We start from the raw sequence: 19,121 nt of genomic DNA on the forward strand, positions 1-19,121 counted from the left end.
GGCATCACTTAATTCAATGTGTGTTCCCTTAGGCAACAACACGTGAGCCTGGCCGTAGCCCTCTATAAGGTTTGCTATACCCGCAATTGTACTAACATTGGCACTTTTCATGGTGAGGTTTATAAAATATCTTTTATCTCTTAAAATAGTGTGGCTGGATCCACTATCCACCACTAGTTCACTCATATCCTCAGCCATTTCTATAAAACAACATTTGTGTTTTAACTTAATAAGGCAAATAATTTATAAAATAAATCCTTGAATTTAAACCAAATAAATTATCCAATAAATAGAAATCAATCAAAGCATAAATTTAAACCAAATAAAACCGAAAAATTCATTCATCCTCTTTAAGGAGATCGGAAGTCTCTAAGGAGTCATCATTCTCATGACCTTCATCATCGAGATGCACCATGTTTGTTTCTGCGTTTTCCTTCAGGATCTCTGAAAGCCATTCAAACATACCCACATATGTCTTNTTTCTTTTGTCCTTTTACATTCTCTGTAATGTATAGGAATTCTCTTGTCCCTTCACCCTTGGTTTCCACATGATAACCATTTAATCTTATATCTTTAAAGCTCAACAAGTTTCTCTTGGAGCTGGGTGAATATATGGCATCACTTAATTCAATGTGTGTTCCCTTAGGCAACAACACGTGAGCCTGGCCGTAGCCCTCTATAAGGTTTGCTATACCCGCAATTGTACTAACATTGGCACTTTTCATGGTGAGGTTTATAAAATATCTTTTATCTCTTAAAATAGTGTGGCTGGATCCACTATCCACCACTAGTTCACTCATATCCTCAGCCATTTCTATAAAACAACATTTGTGTTTTAACTTAATAAGGCAAATAATTTATAAAATAAATCCTTGAATTTAAACCAAATAAATTATCCAATAAATAGAAATCAATCAAAGCATAAATTTAAACCAAATAAAACCGAAAAATTCATTCATCCTCTTTAAGGAGATCGGAAGTCTCTAAGGAGTCATCATTCTCATGACCTTCATCATCGAGATGCACCATGTTTGTTTCTGCGTTTTCCTTCAGGATCTCTGAAAGCCATTCAAACATACCCACATATGTCTTGAAGCTCCTTTCACGAATTTGCTGCTGCTGCAGTTCATCATCAGTGTGAAAGGTTGAGAGTGTCTTCTCTATCAAGTCCTCTTCAGTAACCTCAATACCACATATCTTTAAATTCGTTGCTATCTTAAATAGCTCTAAGTGGTATTCATACAAGGAGTCAAAATCATCGATCCTTATTGTTTCCCAATCCTCTTGAGCCTTTGGGAGTACAATCTCTTTGTACCCAAATCTGTTTTTCAACGCTGTCCAAAGTTCAAGAGGATCATCAACATGGAGGTACTGCAGCTTGAGGTTTTCATCCATATGGCGGCGCATATAGAAGTGCGCCGTAGCCTTGCTCCTTTCGGAACACTCATTCTCACTCTCTATGCATCTGAAGAGGTCTCTTGCTTTCATGTTAATCTCGGTGTCTAATGCCCATTGCAAGTAGTTATCACCGGACTTTTTCAGGCTAGCATACTCTAAGCTCTTAAGCCTTGCCATCTGCATACAACAGAAACAGACATCCGAATATTAGCATGCGATATTTGAGATCGAACCATGCACTCAATCAATAGGACATGCGATATTTGAGATCGAACCATGCCTTAGGCCATGCGATATTTTAGATCGAACCATGCCTTTCCATATTTGGGTTTAGGTTTAAATTCATGCATGCAAGACAACAAAAGCAAATAGTCTAAGCATGCAACAATTCTAGATAGGATTTCCTTTTCCTTAAGTTTCCTTTTTACTCTAGGATTTAATATCTTAATATTTGGATAATTGCTAAATTAATTTAGGAACTTATCCTAAATCTTTTAATTCCGAAAATATTTATTTTCAAGCTTATGGAAATTTAACAAAGTTTCTTCTCTATCGGATTCAACCCTAGAACATGATTCTAGTTCATGCAATCGATCTTAATCAACTTTAAACAAAATTTTCGATTTCTATATGCATGAACAATCCAAGTTTTAATTCTCCTAGAACAGTTAGATCAAATCCTATCTCATGATCCTAACAACATCAATTCTAGGTTCTTATGCAACATAACAATTCAAGCAATCTTAGACTATGCAATCAATAAATTCGGATTTTAAAGCTTGATGTATATGGTGCAATTCTCAATCAATCTAACAGCCCTAACAATCTGATTTTAAGTTTTAAGATTTAGGGAAATTTAAGGTTTGTTAGATTGTATATTTGGATGTTTTAGGGTTCCATAGTTTTAAGTTCAAGTTCGATCATAGGGTTTTGAGGAGGTTCGAACTTTTGTTTACCTTAACACCTTAGGGTTCTGACTGGATAGGATCTGGGAGCTAAAGACCTCAGATATCACGAACCACGAACCTCGAACAGCTTCCCACGAACTTGAGCTCCTTGCCGCGAACTCGATCTGCTTCCCGCGAACTACTCCTTGCGCGCGAACTCACCCCCGAACCAAGTAACCGTGCAAACCTCGATAGGGTTTTGAGAAAACTTGATCTCGAGCTAAGGATGCTCGAGTATCAACAGAAAGAACTTCGAGATCAAGAGATCTTCGAAGAAGGAGAAAGAACTAGAGGCGGTTTTAGGGTGTTTAGGGAAGAAGGATCGGCGGCTGCCTATTAGGGTTTTAGGGTTAGAGACTCGTGCTGATAACGTGTTATGAAAGTAGAGTTTAGGGATAAAGCTCTTGTGTTTCTTATTGATAATTCCCAAGGATTACATGCATATATATAGTAGATTACATAAACCGACCTAAGACCTAATGGCCGAGTAAGGCTTCGGCCCATGGGCCGAAGCTATATGGACTGAGTAAAGCCTATGGACCGAGACTCCATAGCTTAGTACATGGGCCGGTCTAGTGAGTCCACTAAGTGTTTCACAACAGTTTCTGATTAATTTCCGTTTAATCTCTGATTTTTTTGTTAGGTGCTAGGCCCATCCCAATCGCCTGACTAGCGCTTAGCGATTTGTAAAAAAGACATACACCGAAAGAAATTTTTGATAGAATAAGAAATATGAGCATGATCATGAAAGTCCATTACAGAAGTAACAAGACATATATAAAATATAGAGATAATGTTTGTTAGATTTCTATTTGTTAGTATAACTTAGAAAACTTATTTATCGATTTAAAGGATGCGAAGTCGTTTGTTATACTAAAATATATTATTTCAAAAGGATGAAACTATTTTAAAATATATAAGTGAACATTAGTTTTTGACTATTTATTTTCTTTCAGAGAAACTTCTATATAACTGCATGTTATTACTTTTGTAAACTATTCTCCTCCCTATTGGCTCATTTAAACTAATCTAATACAGCTGTTGTGAAAAATAAAATAAAAAAGCTTCTATATAACTATTTTAGTTTGAAGAATCTTAAATATCACTTTACATAAAAGATTAGTTTATTGTATACAAATGGTTAAACAAAATTCCTTAAAGTGATCAGTTTTGCGTCTACTATTACAAATTTGTAAAATAACCTAGGATGTAACTAACTACCTAAGCAATTTCTGGAATAAACGAAAAAAAAAACAGTAAAAGGGATACAATGTCAATTTAAGGAACTGGTATCCAATGTCTAACTTAGTTCCAAATCAACCAGCTAGAGTTTCTAATAAAAATACATATAACATATTCTTTATCGATATATAATAAGAATTTACCAAAGACGCAAGCGCAGAGCACAAGGCGAAAGATTTGGTCAGCCCTAAACGCTAAAACAAGTAAAAACAGCGAAGAAATTAAAGAAGAATGACACATTTGGGTCAGCCCTCCATCAAATTTTTGATACGTATAGGATATCGATACAGGTCATGTACATATTTGTAAATGAATACAATAATTAAATTAAAAATTACGTAATAAGGATTTAGTATAATGATTAAAGGAGTAAAGAAGGTTAAGAGGAGGGATAATGAGATAAAAGCTCAAGTACAATGATAAAGAAAACAAAGAAGAAAAAGGGTGAACACAAACATACCTTCCAATATACAAACAAAGACTGCCATATTTGTCCTAATCCCCATTTCACCTTCACGTATACATACATACACATAACACATATTCAGGATTAGTTGCATATATACTCATTTGTTCAAATATACTTGTCATTTTCAAAACTACTTAGTGTCAAAGGCGAGATTGAGAGCCGAAATTACTACTTAGTGTCAAAACTACTTAGGTTCAGCCTCACGAGGTCATGCATGCCGAAATTACTGTCATCACTCATCAATTGTGGACGTTTGTTTTCAATTCTAAAAAATCGTTAGTTTACATATATACTAGAATTTGCACCCGCGGCGCACGCGCGGGATTTTAATTTAAAATATTTCTTATCAACAGAAATTGTTGAGCTCAAATATAATAATTCCAACATTTGAGTATAAATATATAACTTATTTTACTCAATGATATACAACATATATATATTTTAAGATAACATTTCTTTGTTATATCTATTTGCGATTTTACGTGGGATTTTAGTTAAAATTTTTATCAATAAGAATAATTGAATATGAATATAATTTAAAAATTAAAAGATAAATCTATATAAATGCTGTACTTATTTTACTAATATATATATAACATATATTGTCTGGTGTCGCAATAATATTGTCGACAATCTTTGACATTTTATCTTTAAAAGAGTTCATTCCATATTCATATCCCATGAAAACATAATTTTAAAAGTTCTAACGTCAATGTCGATCGTTGACCTAATTATAGAGACCATTTAAACATATTAATATCCAACATTAAATGCAAATATACAAAGTTTCATGAACAGTTTTACTGCTATGTCGCTAAAATGAGGTTGTCCAAATGCATCATCTGTCATAATATAATTTTAGACTAAGTCAAAAATGCTTAAATGATGAAACATTTGAACCCCACAATAAATATCTATTCATTATTCCAAGCTACATATATTTCTAAAATCTCATATGCTATTTGCAGATGTTAATATTGTGATGTAACCCCATCTTCGTCTTCTAAAAAAAATATAGTGTACTTTAAATATGTTGTTTTTGCCAATGTTTTGGGTTTTTTTCTTTGTGTTTGAACAAATTCCAATGTTTTGGGTTAAAAGCATTTGATTATATATAGATATATATATATATATATATGTTATATTTGTTATATATATTTTATATCATGTTATAAAATTGTAGCTCCACCTTATGAGATATGCTACATAGATCACATGCCACTTTTTGTAACGGCTTGCATATTATTTTTTCTATATTTCCTGACCATTGATTTTGTTTTTAGATAGATTATTTTTTTAAAATTCTTTTTCATAGTTTTCCCAAAAAAAAGTGTGCCCTTTGTTTTAGATCAAATTTTTTAAGTTAAGTTAAGTTAAATAATTAATATATTCTTTCTTATAAGTAAAATTTAATAATAAATCTTTATGGTATATGTTTCTTAGAAACTAATGTTTCACTTCAATTTTATTTTCATGTTTAGATTTTTATAAATACAATTACATAACTTGTTTTTTTATTCCACCATGCATTAAAATCTTACTTACATTCTAAAACCCATTAACCCATTCTAAATTCTAAATTTTGGAATATAATTATTTTTTGGTTATAATTTTAATAATAATATTATTACTAAAACAAATTTATAGTATTATTTTTACTATTTTAAAATTTTCATTGAATTTACTTAATTCATTTTTTAGATAGTTATTAATTTTATTATTTACTAAAAAAAAATATTATTGTTTATACTATTCTAAAATTTAATTAGTTTTAGTTAAATCGTTTTTTATTTATTTTTTACTGTTATTAATTATAATTAATAAATATGCAATTAAATGAATATTAAAAATAATATCTTTTATGCAAAAAAATAAATAAAAACAAATTGATTAGGTGGATGCTGATGTGGAGGAAGGAGAAGTGAGCAAAGTAGTAGCGCGATAATTAGATTAAGGTTTATTCTGAATTTTGTTGTGTATTTTATTTTTTTGGTTACGTTAAAATCATATTTATGTTTGTTTTTGTATTTGATTTTGGTTGCTTATGTTGTATTGTTGTTTTTGTATTTGATTTTGGTTGCTTATGTTGTATTGTTGGATATTTTTTATACAAATAGGTTTTGCAGTAAGTATAAGTATAATTTAGTATGCTGTTTAGATTTTTTAAAATTGACATCATCTTAATTAAAACTCACTCGAAAGTCAAGTTTGACAATGGAACAAACCTTTTGTTACCTTAATTAATACTTACCACAATTATAACTTAACCTAAAGTTTTAGTATTTGAGCGAAAATTTTGGTTCTCTCGGTTCGGGTAAAACCGTAAGCCCAAGTTATTTATTTATAAACAACCTCAACTTTATTATGAAACTTAATGGGCCAAGAAAAAGAAGCCCAAATATGAAAAAAACCACGGGCTTATGTATCTTCTCACTCTCTATTTTTCTGATCCTTCTTCTTCTTTTTACAGACTTCTTCATTCTTGAGCTTTAAAAGCGGTGGATGTTGTTCTTCTACGTTCACGAACTTGTCGGGTTCGGTATAACCACTGAACAGGGTGCTTCCATCAGCGCTCCAGTTCAGGCTTGTGCAGTAAATAACCTGACCCAATCAACAAACATATCGAATTCAGTTTCCATTGTTATACACAGAAAACAATGGGCTATGTTCGAAATTCTTGAGGAATGAAGTCTAACAACATGAATTATGAATCATCCAAAAAAGAACACTTTAGAAGATATCAAGTCTTGCAAGATATCTTAGGTAATCGAAGAGTATGGAGAATGAAATACATTATAACCCTACGTTGACAAGGTAGTCTCAAATCTATAGACTAAAAACGCAATTGTTATACAGGTTTCACAGATACATATCCTCAACAACAGGGTAATGCCTCTATGTGAAGCTAAATACAGGCAAAAGACGAGAACACAAGTAACTCACATGACAAAGCAAAGAAAACAACCAGAATTACAGACCTAGATTAATAATAAATCAATCCATTACAATCTTTTCAATGAACTTCCTCATTTCCTACAACAGACCTAGATTACTACTTAATCATCAGACATAACCAACATTACAAACAACAACAGAGCATTCTATCAAAACCAAAGTGAAACTCAAAATCAATCATGAGTTAGTTTGTTAGTATGTGTGTACCTTCCTCTTGGTGGCAGCAGGGCCACGGTGGTCAGCCTTCTCGGCCTCAGCCTCGAGATCAACCTTCAAATCCTCAACAATGGTCTTGCTCTCCAAGTCCCAAATCTTAATACCTTGTTCAGTTGCAGCACAGAGCCAGTACCTGTTGGGACTGAAGCAAAGGGCATGGATCACAGAGTTAGCTTCAAAAGAGTAAAGCTTCTTCCCCTCAGCCAAATCCCACAGCAAAACAACACCGTCTTTGCCTCCACTTGCACAGAGTGAACCATCAGGTGACACGGCAACAGTGCTCACGTATCCAGTGTGACCAGCAAGTGTCGATCTGAGCTTGCAGTTCGAGAGGTTCCACACTTTCACCGTTTTGTCCCACGAGGCTGACACAATCGTCGGCTGAAGTGTGTTAGGACTGAATCTGACGCAGCTAACCCAATCACGGTGTCCGTCACCACCTCCTTCTGAGATCGTGTACTTGCACTCACCTAGAGTGTTCCACAGCTTGATCGTACGGTCACGAGATGCAGAGACGATCTGACGGTTGTCAAGGGAGAAGGCGACGGAGAGCACATCCTTGGTGTGTCCGACGAATCGACGAGTGGAGACACCAGCAGCTAGATCCCAAAGACGGAGCTCACCGTCCCAGCTACCGGAAAGGGCGAATTGTCCATCTGAGGAGAGAACAACATCCTCAACGAATGAATTAAGAATGAATGAAGGGGAGAATGGAGATTGAGGGTACCTTTTCGTCAATCAGAAGGAAATCAACCCCCATGAGTTGTCCACCTTTTTTAAGGTTTCAAGCAGGCCAGAAACAGAGGATCCTACCTACGATTTGTTGGTCAAGTCGACCAGCTTTAAGGTCAGCGAAAGAAACGAACAAAGAATTCATACTTCTAAGCAGAGAATGTAAGGCCAAATGTAAGTTGAGAAAATGACAATAGGAAGAGATTGGTTTATATAACAGAAGGACTTACGACATTTAAAGAAGAAGTAGTGGACTCTCCATTAAATCAGAGAAGATGGAAGAACATTATTAACAGTTACAAACTAAACCGTAGCAATTGTGATGGAAGACATGGAAGATAAGTGAAAGTGTAGAGGACTGGAAGACTTCAATTTACATCAGATGATGAAACGGCATGGATCATGAGTTAAGGAGAGGAGCAACCGGTGGAGATGGAGAGTCGTGGACACGGCGCGGAGGAGAGACATTCATAGGTTTAATCAAAAAGATAGAAAAACTGCTGGGCCTGAATTATCTCTGCAAAATTTTGGACTAAGTCCAATCCGAAAAACTCAAAATATTTAAGAAAAAATGCTGACGTGAATGCACCAGAAGAGAGAAAAAGTTCACTTTATATATATAGATATATATTTTGAAAATATTATATAATAATTTATTAAATCTCTCTCTTTCGTTTCTTTTTTTCAAGGAAGTCGATTACAGTTCTGGTTTTGGTTTTAGTCCAGACCAGCCAGATGTGTAAAAACATATAACTAATAATTATTAAGCAAAAAAAAAAAAAAAACAGGATATGCCGTAACTCTAGCCAAACGGACTGACCAAACCGACCCTAAACTTTGAACTGAAAAGCCCGTCGGACTCTCGGTCTTCATATTGCAATGAATCACCGTGTGCTAACTACTACCACTCTGCTAAGTGCTAACCACTGGAGGTAGATGTTGTCATAAACGACTCGCCACACCCGCATTGCCCTTGGGAGTTAGGATTGATGAATACAAACTCTGATCTACAACTAACATAAACGTGGTTAAATTATATCGAGAAGAGTATTAAAAACAGACTTTGGGTTTGTAAATGTGACAGAGGTCCAAACCTGAGTTTATCATCTACAAAATCCATCTTGGTTCCAATGACATGCATTAAGGCTTTAGGTTCAACAAGTATTCTCACACCTTTCTCCTCCACCAGCTCATCAAATTTCCCTTTCTCATCTGAAAAAGCACTCACAAAGAAACGTGTATATATAAACAAAGGCTCAAGACACACGATCGATCAACAACACACAACTTTGACAATTTTATAGAGCCCGAGATAATATAGAAAAAATGTGCATTAGCTTATATATATAGGAAGATAGAGATTTCAGTACATCATAACACCTTGAACCATATATGTACACACTAGACTAGCCAACAAAGGTGACTACCAAAAGTTTGAGAACATGACATATTTGTGAAGCAACAAGATGGTACACACCTAGCAACAAGTTTGAGAAGAGAAATAAGTTATAGATCTGATATAGATTGAACATAAGACATAGCAACCATTGATGAGCCCTTAGAACATAGCAATGCATCCATTGAATGTAAACTAGAAAGCACTTAGAACATAGCCAGTTTTTTCACATCAATGAAACTGTGGAGAAGATCTAAAGACCTCAAAGCATACAGCTGTAGTGTCCCTTTAATTTTTCAAATAAAACAATAAACATCCACAGAATCATTGTTGACTCTATAAGACAAGCCGTTGCAGCCACGAGCCTTAACGCCTAATGGTAAGAAAGGTTTTTTTTTTTTACGCTGTTGCAAGAAATGATGAACCCTAGAGGTCGTCAGTCAAGGTTAACACTTGCTTCCTTAACGCCGGTCCAACCCTCGCCGTCAAAACTCCATAAGCCTTCATCGAATCCTCAGAGAATATACTTTTTTTTGGTCAAAGGGCATTAGAGATGATGATTCTCCCCTCCATCTTCATTCAATCACCCAACAACATTGTTAACTACCCATTTTCATCTCCGACATCCATTACTTCGTGTTACAGCTTCTCGCAGCTCCTACGACGTAGTCGTTGTTGGCGGTGGGATCATCAGATTGACCACAGCCCATCAATTCCTTACCGGGTCGGATCTATCCATTGCCGTTGTTGAAAAAGCCGTCCCTTGCTCTGGCGCCACTGGTGCCGGTAATCTTTATTTCATTCCCTTCTCTTACAAAATTGGATTCTGCAAATAAAGTTGGACTCTTGGAGAGTGAATAGAGTTGACTTAACTAACTTGAAATTTGTGGTTTTGGGATTTTAGGGCAGGGATATATATATGGATGTGTAACAGTAAATAAATCAGCGAGCTAAAAACTATTCTAGGTCTTCACCAAGAGACTAAGAACAGAGAAAACAGAACTGAAAGATGATCAAAGAGAGAGAAGGATCACCTTAAAGGACTGATTCCGAGTGATGTGAGCAAGCTTAAGCGCCGCAAGAGATAAATGAGAAAGAGAGAGAGATAGGAAAATAAAAATGATACTCATTAATTAGGTTTCTCGAAATGGCAAACATTGTCTTACATACTATTCTTTGGACCACAAACCGGTACCAAAGTAAGATAACCAAAGCATAAACCGGATTACATTTTAATGTATTCGTTACATCATAAAGTAAGATACTGAAGGCATATTCCTGTCACAATACTCTCCTCTTCAGAACATCCTTGTCCTAAAGGATCAAAGGTGGGATACTTGTTGATGAAGTCTTGGTAGAACTCCCAAGTAGCTGCTGCAGGTGTTGAGCCTTTCCAGTGAACCAGAACCTTTGTGGTGGCTTTGTTGCGATACTTGATCATCTTCTTATCCAAAATGGCCTATGGTTCTTTAGCATTGCCGATGTCCAACAGATATTGGGGTAACAATGGAGCGTCCGAGGGAGGATTTGGGCAAAGTTTCAACTGGCTGACATGGAAGACATCATGAATAGCCGATTGCTGAGGGAGCTTTAACTTATACGCAACTGAACCTACTCTGTCCATGATCTGAAAAGGGCCGTAGAACCTTGGGGACAGCTTATGAGGGACGTTCTTTGACTTAAGGTAGTTCTGGCGATATGGTTGCAGTTTTAGATAGACGAAGTCTCCTATCTTGAACTCCCTTTCAGACCTGTGAGAGTCCGCTGCTTGTTTCATCCTGTTATGAGCTCTGAGCAGGTGGAACTTGAGCATATTAATCACTTCTTCCCGTTTTTGCAAACTGCGATCAACCACAACGGATGAGCTCTCACCAGGGAGATATGGTAGGTGAAGTGGAGGTGGTTGCCCGTACACGATCTCATAGGGGGTTGACTGGATGGCAGTGTGATAGGTAGTGTTATACCACCATTCTGCAAGAGGAAGCCATTTGCTCCAAGTTTCTGGGGCTTCTGACACCATACAGCGAAGGTACGTCTCCAGTATTTTGTTGGTTATTTCCGTCTGACCATCGGTTTGGGGATGATAGGACGTTGAGAACTGAAGATCAGTGCCATGAACCCTGAACATCTCTCTCCAAATCTCACTCAAAAACGTGGGGTCTATGTCACTGGTGACATCCTTAGGCATACCGTGAAGCTTGAAAACTTGGTCCAGGTACACCTGTGCAACATCCAAGGCCGTATAGGGGTGTGACAGAGGTAGGAAGTGTGCGTTTTTACTCAACCTGTCAATAACCACTAGGATGCAGTGTTTACCGGATGAAGGTGGTAGACCTTCAATGAAATCCAAACTGATTGATTCCTAAACACCATTAGGAATGGGTAATGGATTCAGCAGTCCGGGCTTAGCAGCCATGTCATACTTGTTTCGCTGGCAGATACTACAGTTGCGGACGTAGTTCTGGACCTCGAGACTCATTTTGGGCCAGAAGAATAGGGATTTGACGCGGTGCAAAGTCGCATCTCTACCTGATTGTCCACCTATAGCCGAATCATGCAACCACTGGAGGATCTTGGTTTTAACTGCAGCGTCATTCCCAACTACCAGCTTACTCCTGCATCTTAACTCATCATTGGTGAAGGTATAGTTTGGATGCGAGGCCGGTTTGGCTTTGATCTCAGATATAAGCTTACGCAAATGATCATCAGTTTCCCACAGAAGTTTCAACGAGTCAAAGAAGCCCTCGTGAGCTTGGGACAAGGTGATTTGTAGAAGTTGTGAGCCAGTTACCCGTGATAAAGCGTCCACAGCATGGTTTTCTTTTCCTGCTTTATACTGTATCTCAAAAGTGTACCCCATCAGTTTAGACAACCACATATGTTGAAAGGGTGTGGTTACCTTTTGATCCATAAGGAATTTGAGGCTCTTTTGATCTGTTATGATGATGAAGGGTCGATGTGCGAGGTAAGCATTCCAAACCTAAACTGCATGGACCACTGCGAGCAACTCCTTTTCATAAACCGATAATGATTGGTGTCTTGGTCCCAAAGCTCGGCTGATGAAACAGATAGGATGATGGTCTTGCATTAGCACCGCCCCAATGCCCACATTAGAAGCGTCGGTCTCGACTACGAATGCTTTGTCGAAGTTAGGTAGTGCCAGAACCGGGGATGTAGATAGTGCCTTTTTCAGGTTTTGGAAGGCCTGATCCGCTTCTGCATTCCAAAGGAACCCATCTTTCTTAAGTAAGTTGGTAAGAGCCCTTGCAATAACCCCATATCCTTTGATGAACCTTCTATAGTAGTTGGCCAAACCCAGGAAGCTCCTCAACTGATTCTGGTTCAACAGTGTTGGCCACTGCTCTATTGCCTTGATCTTACCCGGGTCGGTGCTTACACCTTCTTCAGAGATAAAATGACCCAAGTACTCGATGGTGGTGGCCCCGAGCGTGCATTTTGAGGGTTTCAGGAAGAGCTGTTAGCCTCGCAATATAATGAACACCTGTTGGAGATGGTATAGATGCAGCTCCCATGTGGCACTGTACACCAATATGTCATCGAAGAACACCAGTAAGAACTTCCTGGTAATCTCTTGGAAGGCATGGTTCATTAACCCTTGGAACGTGCATGGAGCATTAGTAAGACCGCAAGGCATCACTAAGTATTCATAGTGCCCCGCATGAGTTTTGAAAGCTGTTTTGTATACATCCTCGGGTGACATTCTGAATTGGTGGAAACCAGCCCGCAAATCCAGCTTAGAGAAGTATTTAGCACCACCTAGTTCATCCAACAGATCTTCCAACAAAGGAATAGGGTACTTATCTTTGATGGTTTGCTTGTTGAGACCACGGTAATCCACACAGAGGCGCCACGAGCCGTCCTTCTTCTTGACCAACACAATAGGTGAAGCGTAGGGACTAGTGCTACTCTGTATGATCCCTTGGGAAATCATGTCCTTCACCATCCTATCAATGACATCTTTCTGGAGGGTTGTATAGCGGTAAGGTCTGAGACTCACCGGATTTGCATCTGCGATCAGAGGGATCTTGTGATCGTACCCTTCACGAAATGGTTGTAAACCGGAGGGCTCCTCGAAGATATCATGGAAAGATGCTAGTAGGTACTGCATGGAAGGGTCATCTGACATTTCTGACTGATGTGTGGCGATGTGTGAGAGAAGGGCTTCCGGTTGCAGAGAAGGTTGATCAGGTGAGTCTGAGAGCAACTGAACTTGCAAGAGGGCTATCTGCGATGGTTGTTGCATGATTTTTTCCAAATTATCACCTTTAACTTCCTTGCAAACAACCTTTGTTCCCCGCAACACATGCTTAACGCCTCCTAACTTGAACTCCATGCGCAAATTCAAGAAATCCCATAATATTGGACCAAGGGTCACCAACCATTGCACCCCGAGGACCAGATCATAACTATCCAACGGTATCGGTCTCACCTCTGTGACAAACGTATACCCTTGCATCCTTCATGAAAAAGCTGAACACTTGTGTTTGGAAATGATCGAGCCACCGAAAGCTCCAATCACGCGTATTGGCTTAATGGGTTCCAAGAGACTGCCTATCTCGTTAGCCACAGCTACACTGAGAAAACTGTGTGTACTACCAGGATCGATCAACACATGAAGCTTTCGCTTACCGTAGTATGCAGTCATGATCATGCAGGTGAAATCAGAGGTTCCATTCAATGCATTCACAGAGATCACCGGTCCAGTTTCAGTTATCTCTTCCGCCTGATCATCATAATGGTTGGTGATTATCTCTTCCCCCTCGGGGCATTCGTCTTCCTCAACTTCCACCACAAATATCTGAGACCTCTTATGCTTTAAGTGATGACCGGGAGAGTAGGGCTCATCACAGAACATACAGAGCCCTTTGGTTCGACGTTCTTGCATTTCTTGATATGAATACTTCCTTGGGATTTTCTCGGGGGGTTTGGTGAAAGTGTTTGGCTTGGTAGATGGATATTTGGATATGTTGCTTTCGGGTGTCGGGAGTAATGGGGTTGTGTTTGGGTTCCTGTAGTGGGGTGAAGTGTTTGATTTGGGGAAGGGACTGAAGGGAGCTCGAGGTTGTTTTTGTTGGTTGAGGGATAGATAAGCCTCATGAAGTTTGGCTAATCGCGCGGCTTCAGCTACTTCAGTTACCTCAAACTAGCGGACATGTAAGGCAAGTTGAGGGTTGAGGTTGGTCAGGAAAATGCTTAAGGCGTGTTGGTCCGGCAGAGATAGCTTGGTTAGAGCATTTTCAAACTTCTCTAGGAAGTCTTCCACCGAGTCACCAAATTGCTTTATACTCACCAGAGCGGACAGAGGGTCGTTGTTGGCCTCCGCGAACGTTTAGACAAAGCCATGATAAACTTTGACCACGACGGGAAACACCAAAACGATTGTTCAGATAGTTGTGGAGCCACTGCATCGTTTTCCCCTCCATGTAAATGGAAGCTAACTGGACTTTCCCCTCGGCGGGAGTGTGGTCGAGGTGAAATAACTGCTCGCAACGGTATACCCAGTCTCTCAACGACGTACCATCAAAGATCGGGAAACCTACCTTGGTCAGGCGCGTGGATAAACCGTTTGGTGCCATCGGGTGGGTTGGAAGACGGTCAGTCCCCATAGGTCGCTTCCCGGAGGATGCGTGGCACTCATTCATTAGATCTGGGGGGTCCGGAGGTCGTGGTTGCTGAGTTTCGGCGGTTACCTCACCAGATACCATCGTCGGGGAATCAGTGGTTCCGCTTGACTGGCCCGTGTTCTGTAACACCAGCTTCTTCACCATGGATTCAAGGTTGGCCTGAGATTTGACCAGCTCAGTCTGCGATTTGACCCTTGATATCACCGGTTGTCTGTTTCTGGTCGTCGATTTGTTTGCTCAGAGTTTGGAAACGAGTAGCGTCGGCCATGGTTTTCGTCGATCCAAGGAGCGAGAGCTCTGATACCAATGTAACAGTAAATGAATCAGCGAGCTAAAAACTATTCTAGGTCTTCACCAAGAGACTAAGAACAGAGAAAACAGAACTGAAAGATGATCAAAGAGAGAGAAGGATCACCTTAAAGGACTGATTCCGAGTGATGTGAGCAAGCTTAAGCGCCGCAAGAGATAAATGAGGAAGAGAGAGAGATAGGGAAATAAAGATGATACTCATTAATTAGGTTTCTCGAAATGGCAAACATTGCCTTACATACTATTCTTTAGACCACAAACCGGTACCAAAGTAAGATAACCAAAGCATAAACCGGATTACATTTTAATGTATCCGTTACATATAAAGTAAGATACTGAAGACATATTCCTGTCACAGGATGACACACAAGAAACCAGGCAGTGATGTATGGGACTTGACCTTGAGGAGTCATCAACTTTGGCACAATCTTGCAGAGAGCTTAAACGATGCAGGTCTTATCTGTGTATTGTTGTTATCTGCAGGAAGTTTACTCATTGGAAGGACCTCTGAGGAATGTGTTTCTCTGAAATGAAAGGTTCATGAGCTATCTGAAGCTGGGTTGAGAACTGAATATTTGTCTATTACTGATTTCTTAAAGAGCCTTCGGTTCTTGTGGATGATGATTCCGGGGCTGCATTTCTTCCCCATGACTCGCAGTTGGATGCTCATCGTGCGGTTGCTTATATCGACAAGGTTGCTAGTTTTTCCTGGATATTTGAATGTCTCCTCTGCCTCTTTGCTTTGTGGTTAACTTAGTTTTCTTATTCTTTTTATTTTTTTTATTTTTTTTATTCAGGGAAACAGAGAGTTTGCAACACAAGGAAGATATGCCGAGTTCTATCATGAACCCGTTACAGGTTTGATAGGGTTGCTATAATCTTTGTTTAGCTGAATTGGAACTCTTCTGAAACAGAAATAAAAATGCTTTATGTAATCTAGGGATCAATTGAGTTTATAAATATTCATACCTGTATATGATATTTGTGTCTAGTTTGCCATCACAGTATCCTAATTTTGGTACCTTGTGTTAATAGTATATTTGATTCAGGTCTGAGGGGCATGGAACGGAGGTTACAAGTGTTCAGACTTCTAAACAGAACTTGTATGGTAAGAAGGCTACTATAGTAGCTGCTGGTTGCTGGAGTGGATCTCTTATGCATGAACTGCTTAAAGACTGCAACATTTCGCTTGACGTTCCTGTAAAGCCAAGAAAGGTTTGAACTCTTGTCTCATTGCTCATTCTTCCATTTTCATTTACCCCCGTTATCAAAATCTCTGCCTGCACAAAAATTTGGCATTTTGAATCTCTATCATCGACGTCAACAGGTCTATAAATTCTGGAAAGCTGAGTTCCTGAGAGTAGTATTGTTTACAAGAAAACAAGTATATTTTTGTTTGTCAAGTTGATCCTCTGCAAGCTTCCAGAATTTGCAAACTCTGAAAATAGACTGCTTTCGGATTATCCAACTTATTTCTTTGCAGGGATAATTTTGATTCGTTCCATTTGATTCGTTCCATTTAAATTATTCGAATCATCAAGTGCTTCAGCTTTAGGATTGGATGTCGATGAACGAATGCTATCTATTTCCATGACAGCCACAGTGGATACAACAGGAAACCTTGTTCTTGGTAATTTCAATTTCATGAGTCTATGTCTCACCTCTTGAACTCCTGAACCAGTAAAATATCCATGTTCTTATTTTGTATGCTTAAAAATGTTTACCAGTCACACATGATATACATACATGTCTAACATCAGGGAACAGCCGTGAATTTGTTGGGTTTGACACTGAAGCTGATGAGTTTATCATCCGCTGCATATGGGAGCGTGCAGCAGAATTCTTCCCCAAGTTAAGAGATATTTCCCTCGAAGATTTCATCCGTAACAGGAAAGTGAGAGTCGGGTTGCGTCCTTACAGTTAGTCTCTTGCTTCTATTGCTTCAAAGATACTTGAAACCGGTGTTTCGAATTATCACAAAACCTGAACGTACTTGTCTTTTAACTGATGATAGTGCCTGATGGGAAGTCAGTGATTGGATCCATGCCCGGATTACAAAACCTGTACTTGGTAGCTGGTCATGAAGGAGGAAGACTTTCCATAGTAATTAATATTCATAATAATGTTCTTAAACCTTTCTAAAGTACATGATCATGATTCCAGGTTTTCTTGAAATCGTTTAGGCTCTAGGAACAGCAGAAATGGTACTGGGGAAACCGTCACAGGTAGCTAGTTCAACGTTTGGGGTTGGAGGACGTTGTTGCTGAGGAAATAGACGCAGTTCAGTTTAGTTAAGGGACTGAATCTTCTTAAGCATTGTTGTTGCTGAATGGTCTCTCGAAGGGAGTGGTGTCTAAATTTTTTTTGTTGTAGTGTTTGTCTCAGGCATTCTTGTCCATGCATGGTATTGTATCGTTTCGTTTTCTATGTTTGTTTATAATTTTGCGTTTGGAGTTCCACTAGACGATGATGAGGATTTACAACCACCAATTATAAGCAATTTAATTTATCTATGTGTTCATAAGTTGATAATAGCTTTAAATTTCATCTACAGCTAAACCTGAAATGAAATTGAAGCTACGTTGCCACTGTTAGCCCATATATGAGAAATAAAAAGAAGGGTGTTTTAGTGTGCGTACCTGAATCATCCCAGGATAGTGTCTACCAGGCCAGGGAGTAACATCCTGCGTTGTCCAACCTTCGTCATGGATATAAATAATATATCACTTTACACTTCTCACTCTGACTCTACCAACATAAGACATAAGGATATATGATATTAACTCTTACGTTTCTCAAATATAACCATAAGATAACACAAGAAAAGGCTATTTAAGCAAATTATAGTAGTCCAAGTAACCTTTAATGCCCGCCTCTCTTTGAGAATAGTAAGGCTGGATCTCGTCCTTCAAGTATTATTCAAGAAGTCTTGGTTCAATGTTGAATTTCTTGAAGGAAACCCATTTCCTTTGCAAACTCAGCTGTTTCAGAAAGGGATTCAAAAGTTAGCATAGCTGAATGGTCTTCTGAACCACATCACGCATATTTCTTTACTGGATTAAGAGAACCAAGTTTGCTGTTACAAGAAGAGGCCCTTTCATTTAGTCCACCATATTAACAAACACATTCACGGGAGCTAGCTGTAGTTGTCCCAAAACATGATCATATATATCTACAATAAAAAATAATAATCAAAACATGTGTTATTCTATCTTGAGGCATATGTAAGGTAAGTTACACTAACCTTAGTGACATTGTCCATAGCCAAAAACAAAATTTCTAACTTGTTTACATATTCTTTTTTTTTTCCAAGAGTTTGGAGAGGTTCTTTGTCCGTTTCTCCTCGTTCATGGCTTCTTCTAGTTTCAACCTTTAATATCCATTCATATAATATGCAAACAAGTTGAAATTTTTTTGAACTTTTCATTGCTTCACACAATTGATATGAGACAAGACTTTTTGTTTTGCAGACAATTTCTTTCTACTCTTCTCCATTCATCTTCGCAACCTGTACTGACAATTCATCTGCACATTTACGTGACAAAAATTTTCAGAATTTCTAAAACTTGAGTATAGTCTGTAAAAAATTTCAAACCAATTTTTTTTGAAATTATACTAATCTAACGCAAGACCTTCAAATCATAATTTTGTATCGCACGTAGGCTTTGCTCTAAAAAAACAAGGATGAACAAAAATTCAGAGAGTACATAAAATAAAAGATAGAAATTTATCTAATAGGACATGGATCGCACCCTTGCATGCAAGCAGTGATTTTATCCATCTGCAAACTCATCCATCAAAATCTCAATCAG

General features: G+C 38.2%; 1 protein-coding gene and 1 pseudogene across 1 annotated transcript; one reads left to right on the plus strand and one right to left on the minus strand.

Moving 5' to 3' along the window:
- LOC104772534 (receptor for activated C kinase 1A-like) lies at positions 6,320-9,349 on the minus strand. Its single transcript, XM_019241878.1, has 4 exons — positions 9,340-9,349; positions 9,054-9,171; positions 7,219-7,954; positions 6,320-6,657 (listed from the first exon to the last, which is right to left on the minus strand). Exons 1-4 carry the CDS (start codon positions 9,347-9,349, stop codon positions 6,487-6,489), a joined length of 1,035 nt encoding a protein of 344 aa, XP_019097423.1. The 3' UTR covers positions 6,320-6,486.
- Positions 9,916-18,050, plus strand: LOC104770866 (annotated as a pseudogene).

Source organism: Camelina sativa, chromosome 20 (assembly GCF_000633955.1).
Source record: "Camelina sativa cultivar DH55 chromosome 20, Cs, whole genome shotgun sequence".
Taxonomy (NCBI): Eukaryota; Viridiplantae; Streptophyta; class Magnoliopsida; order Brassicales; family Brassicaceae; genus Camelina; species Camelina sativa.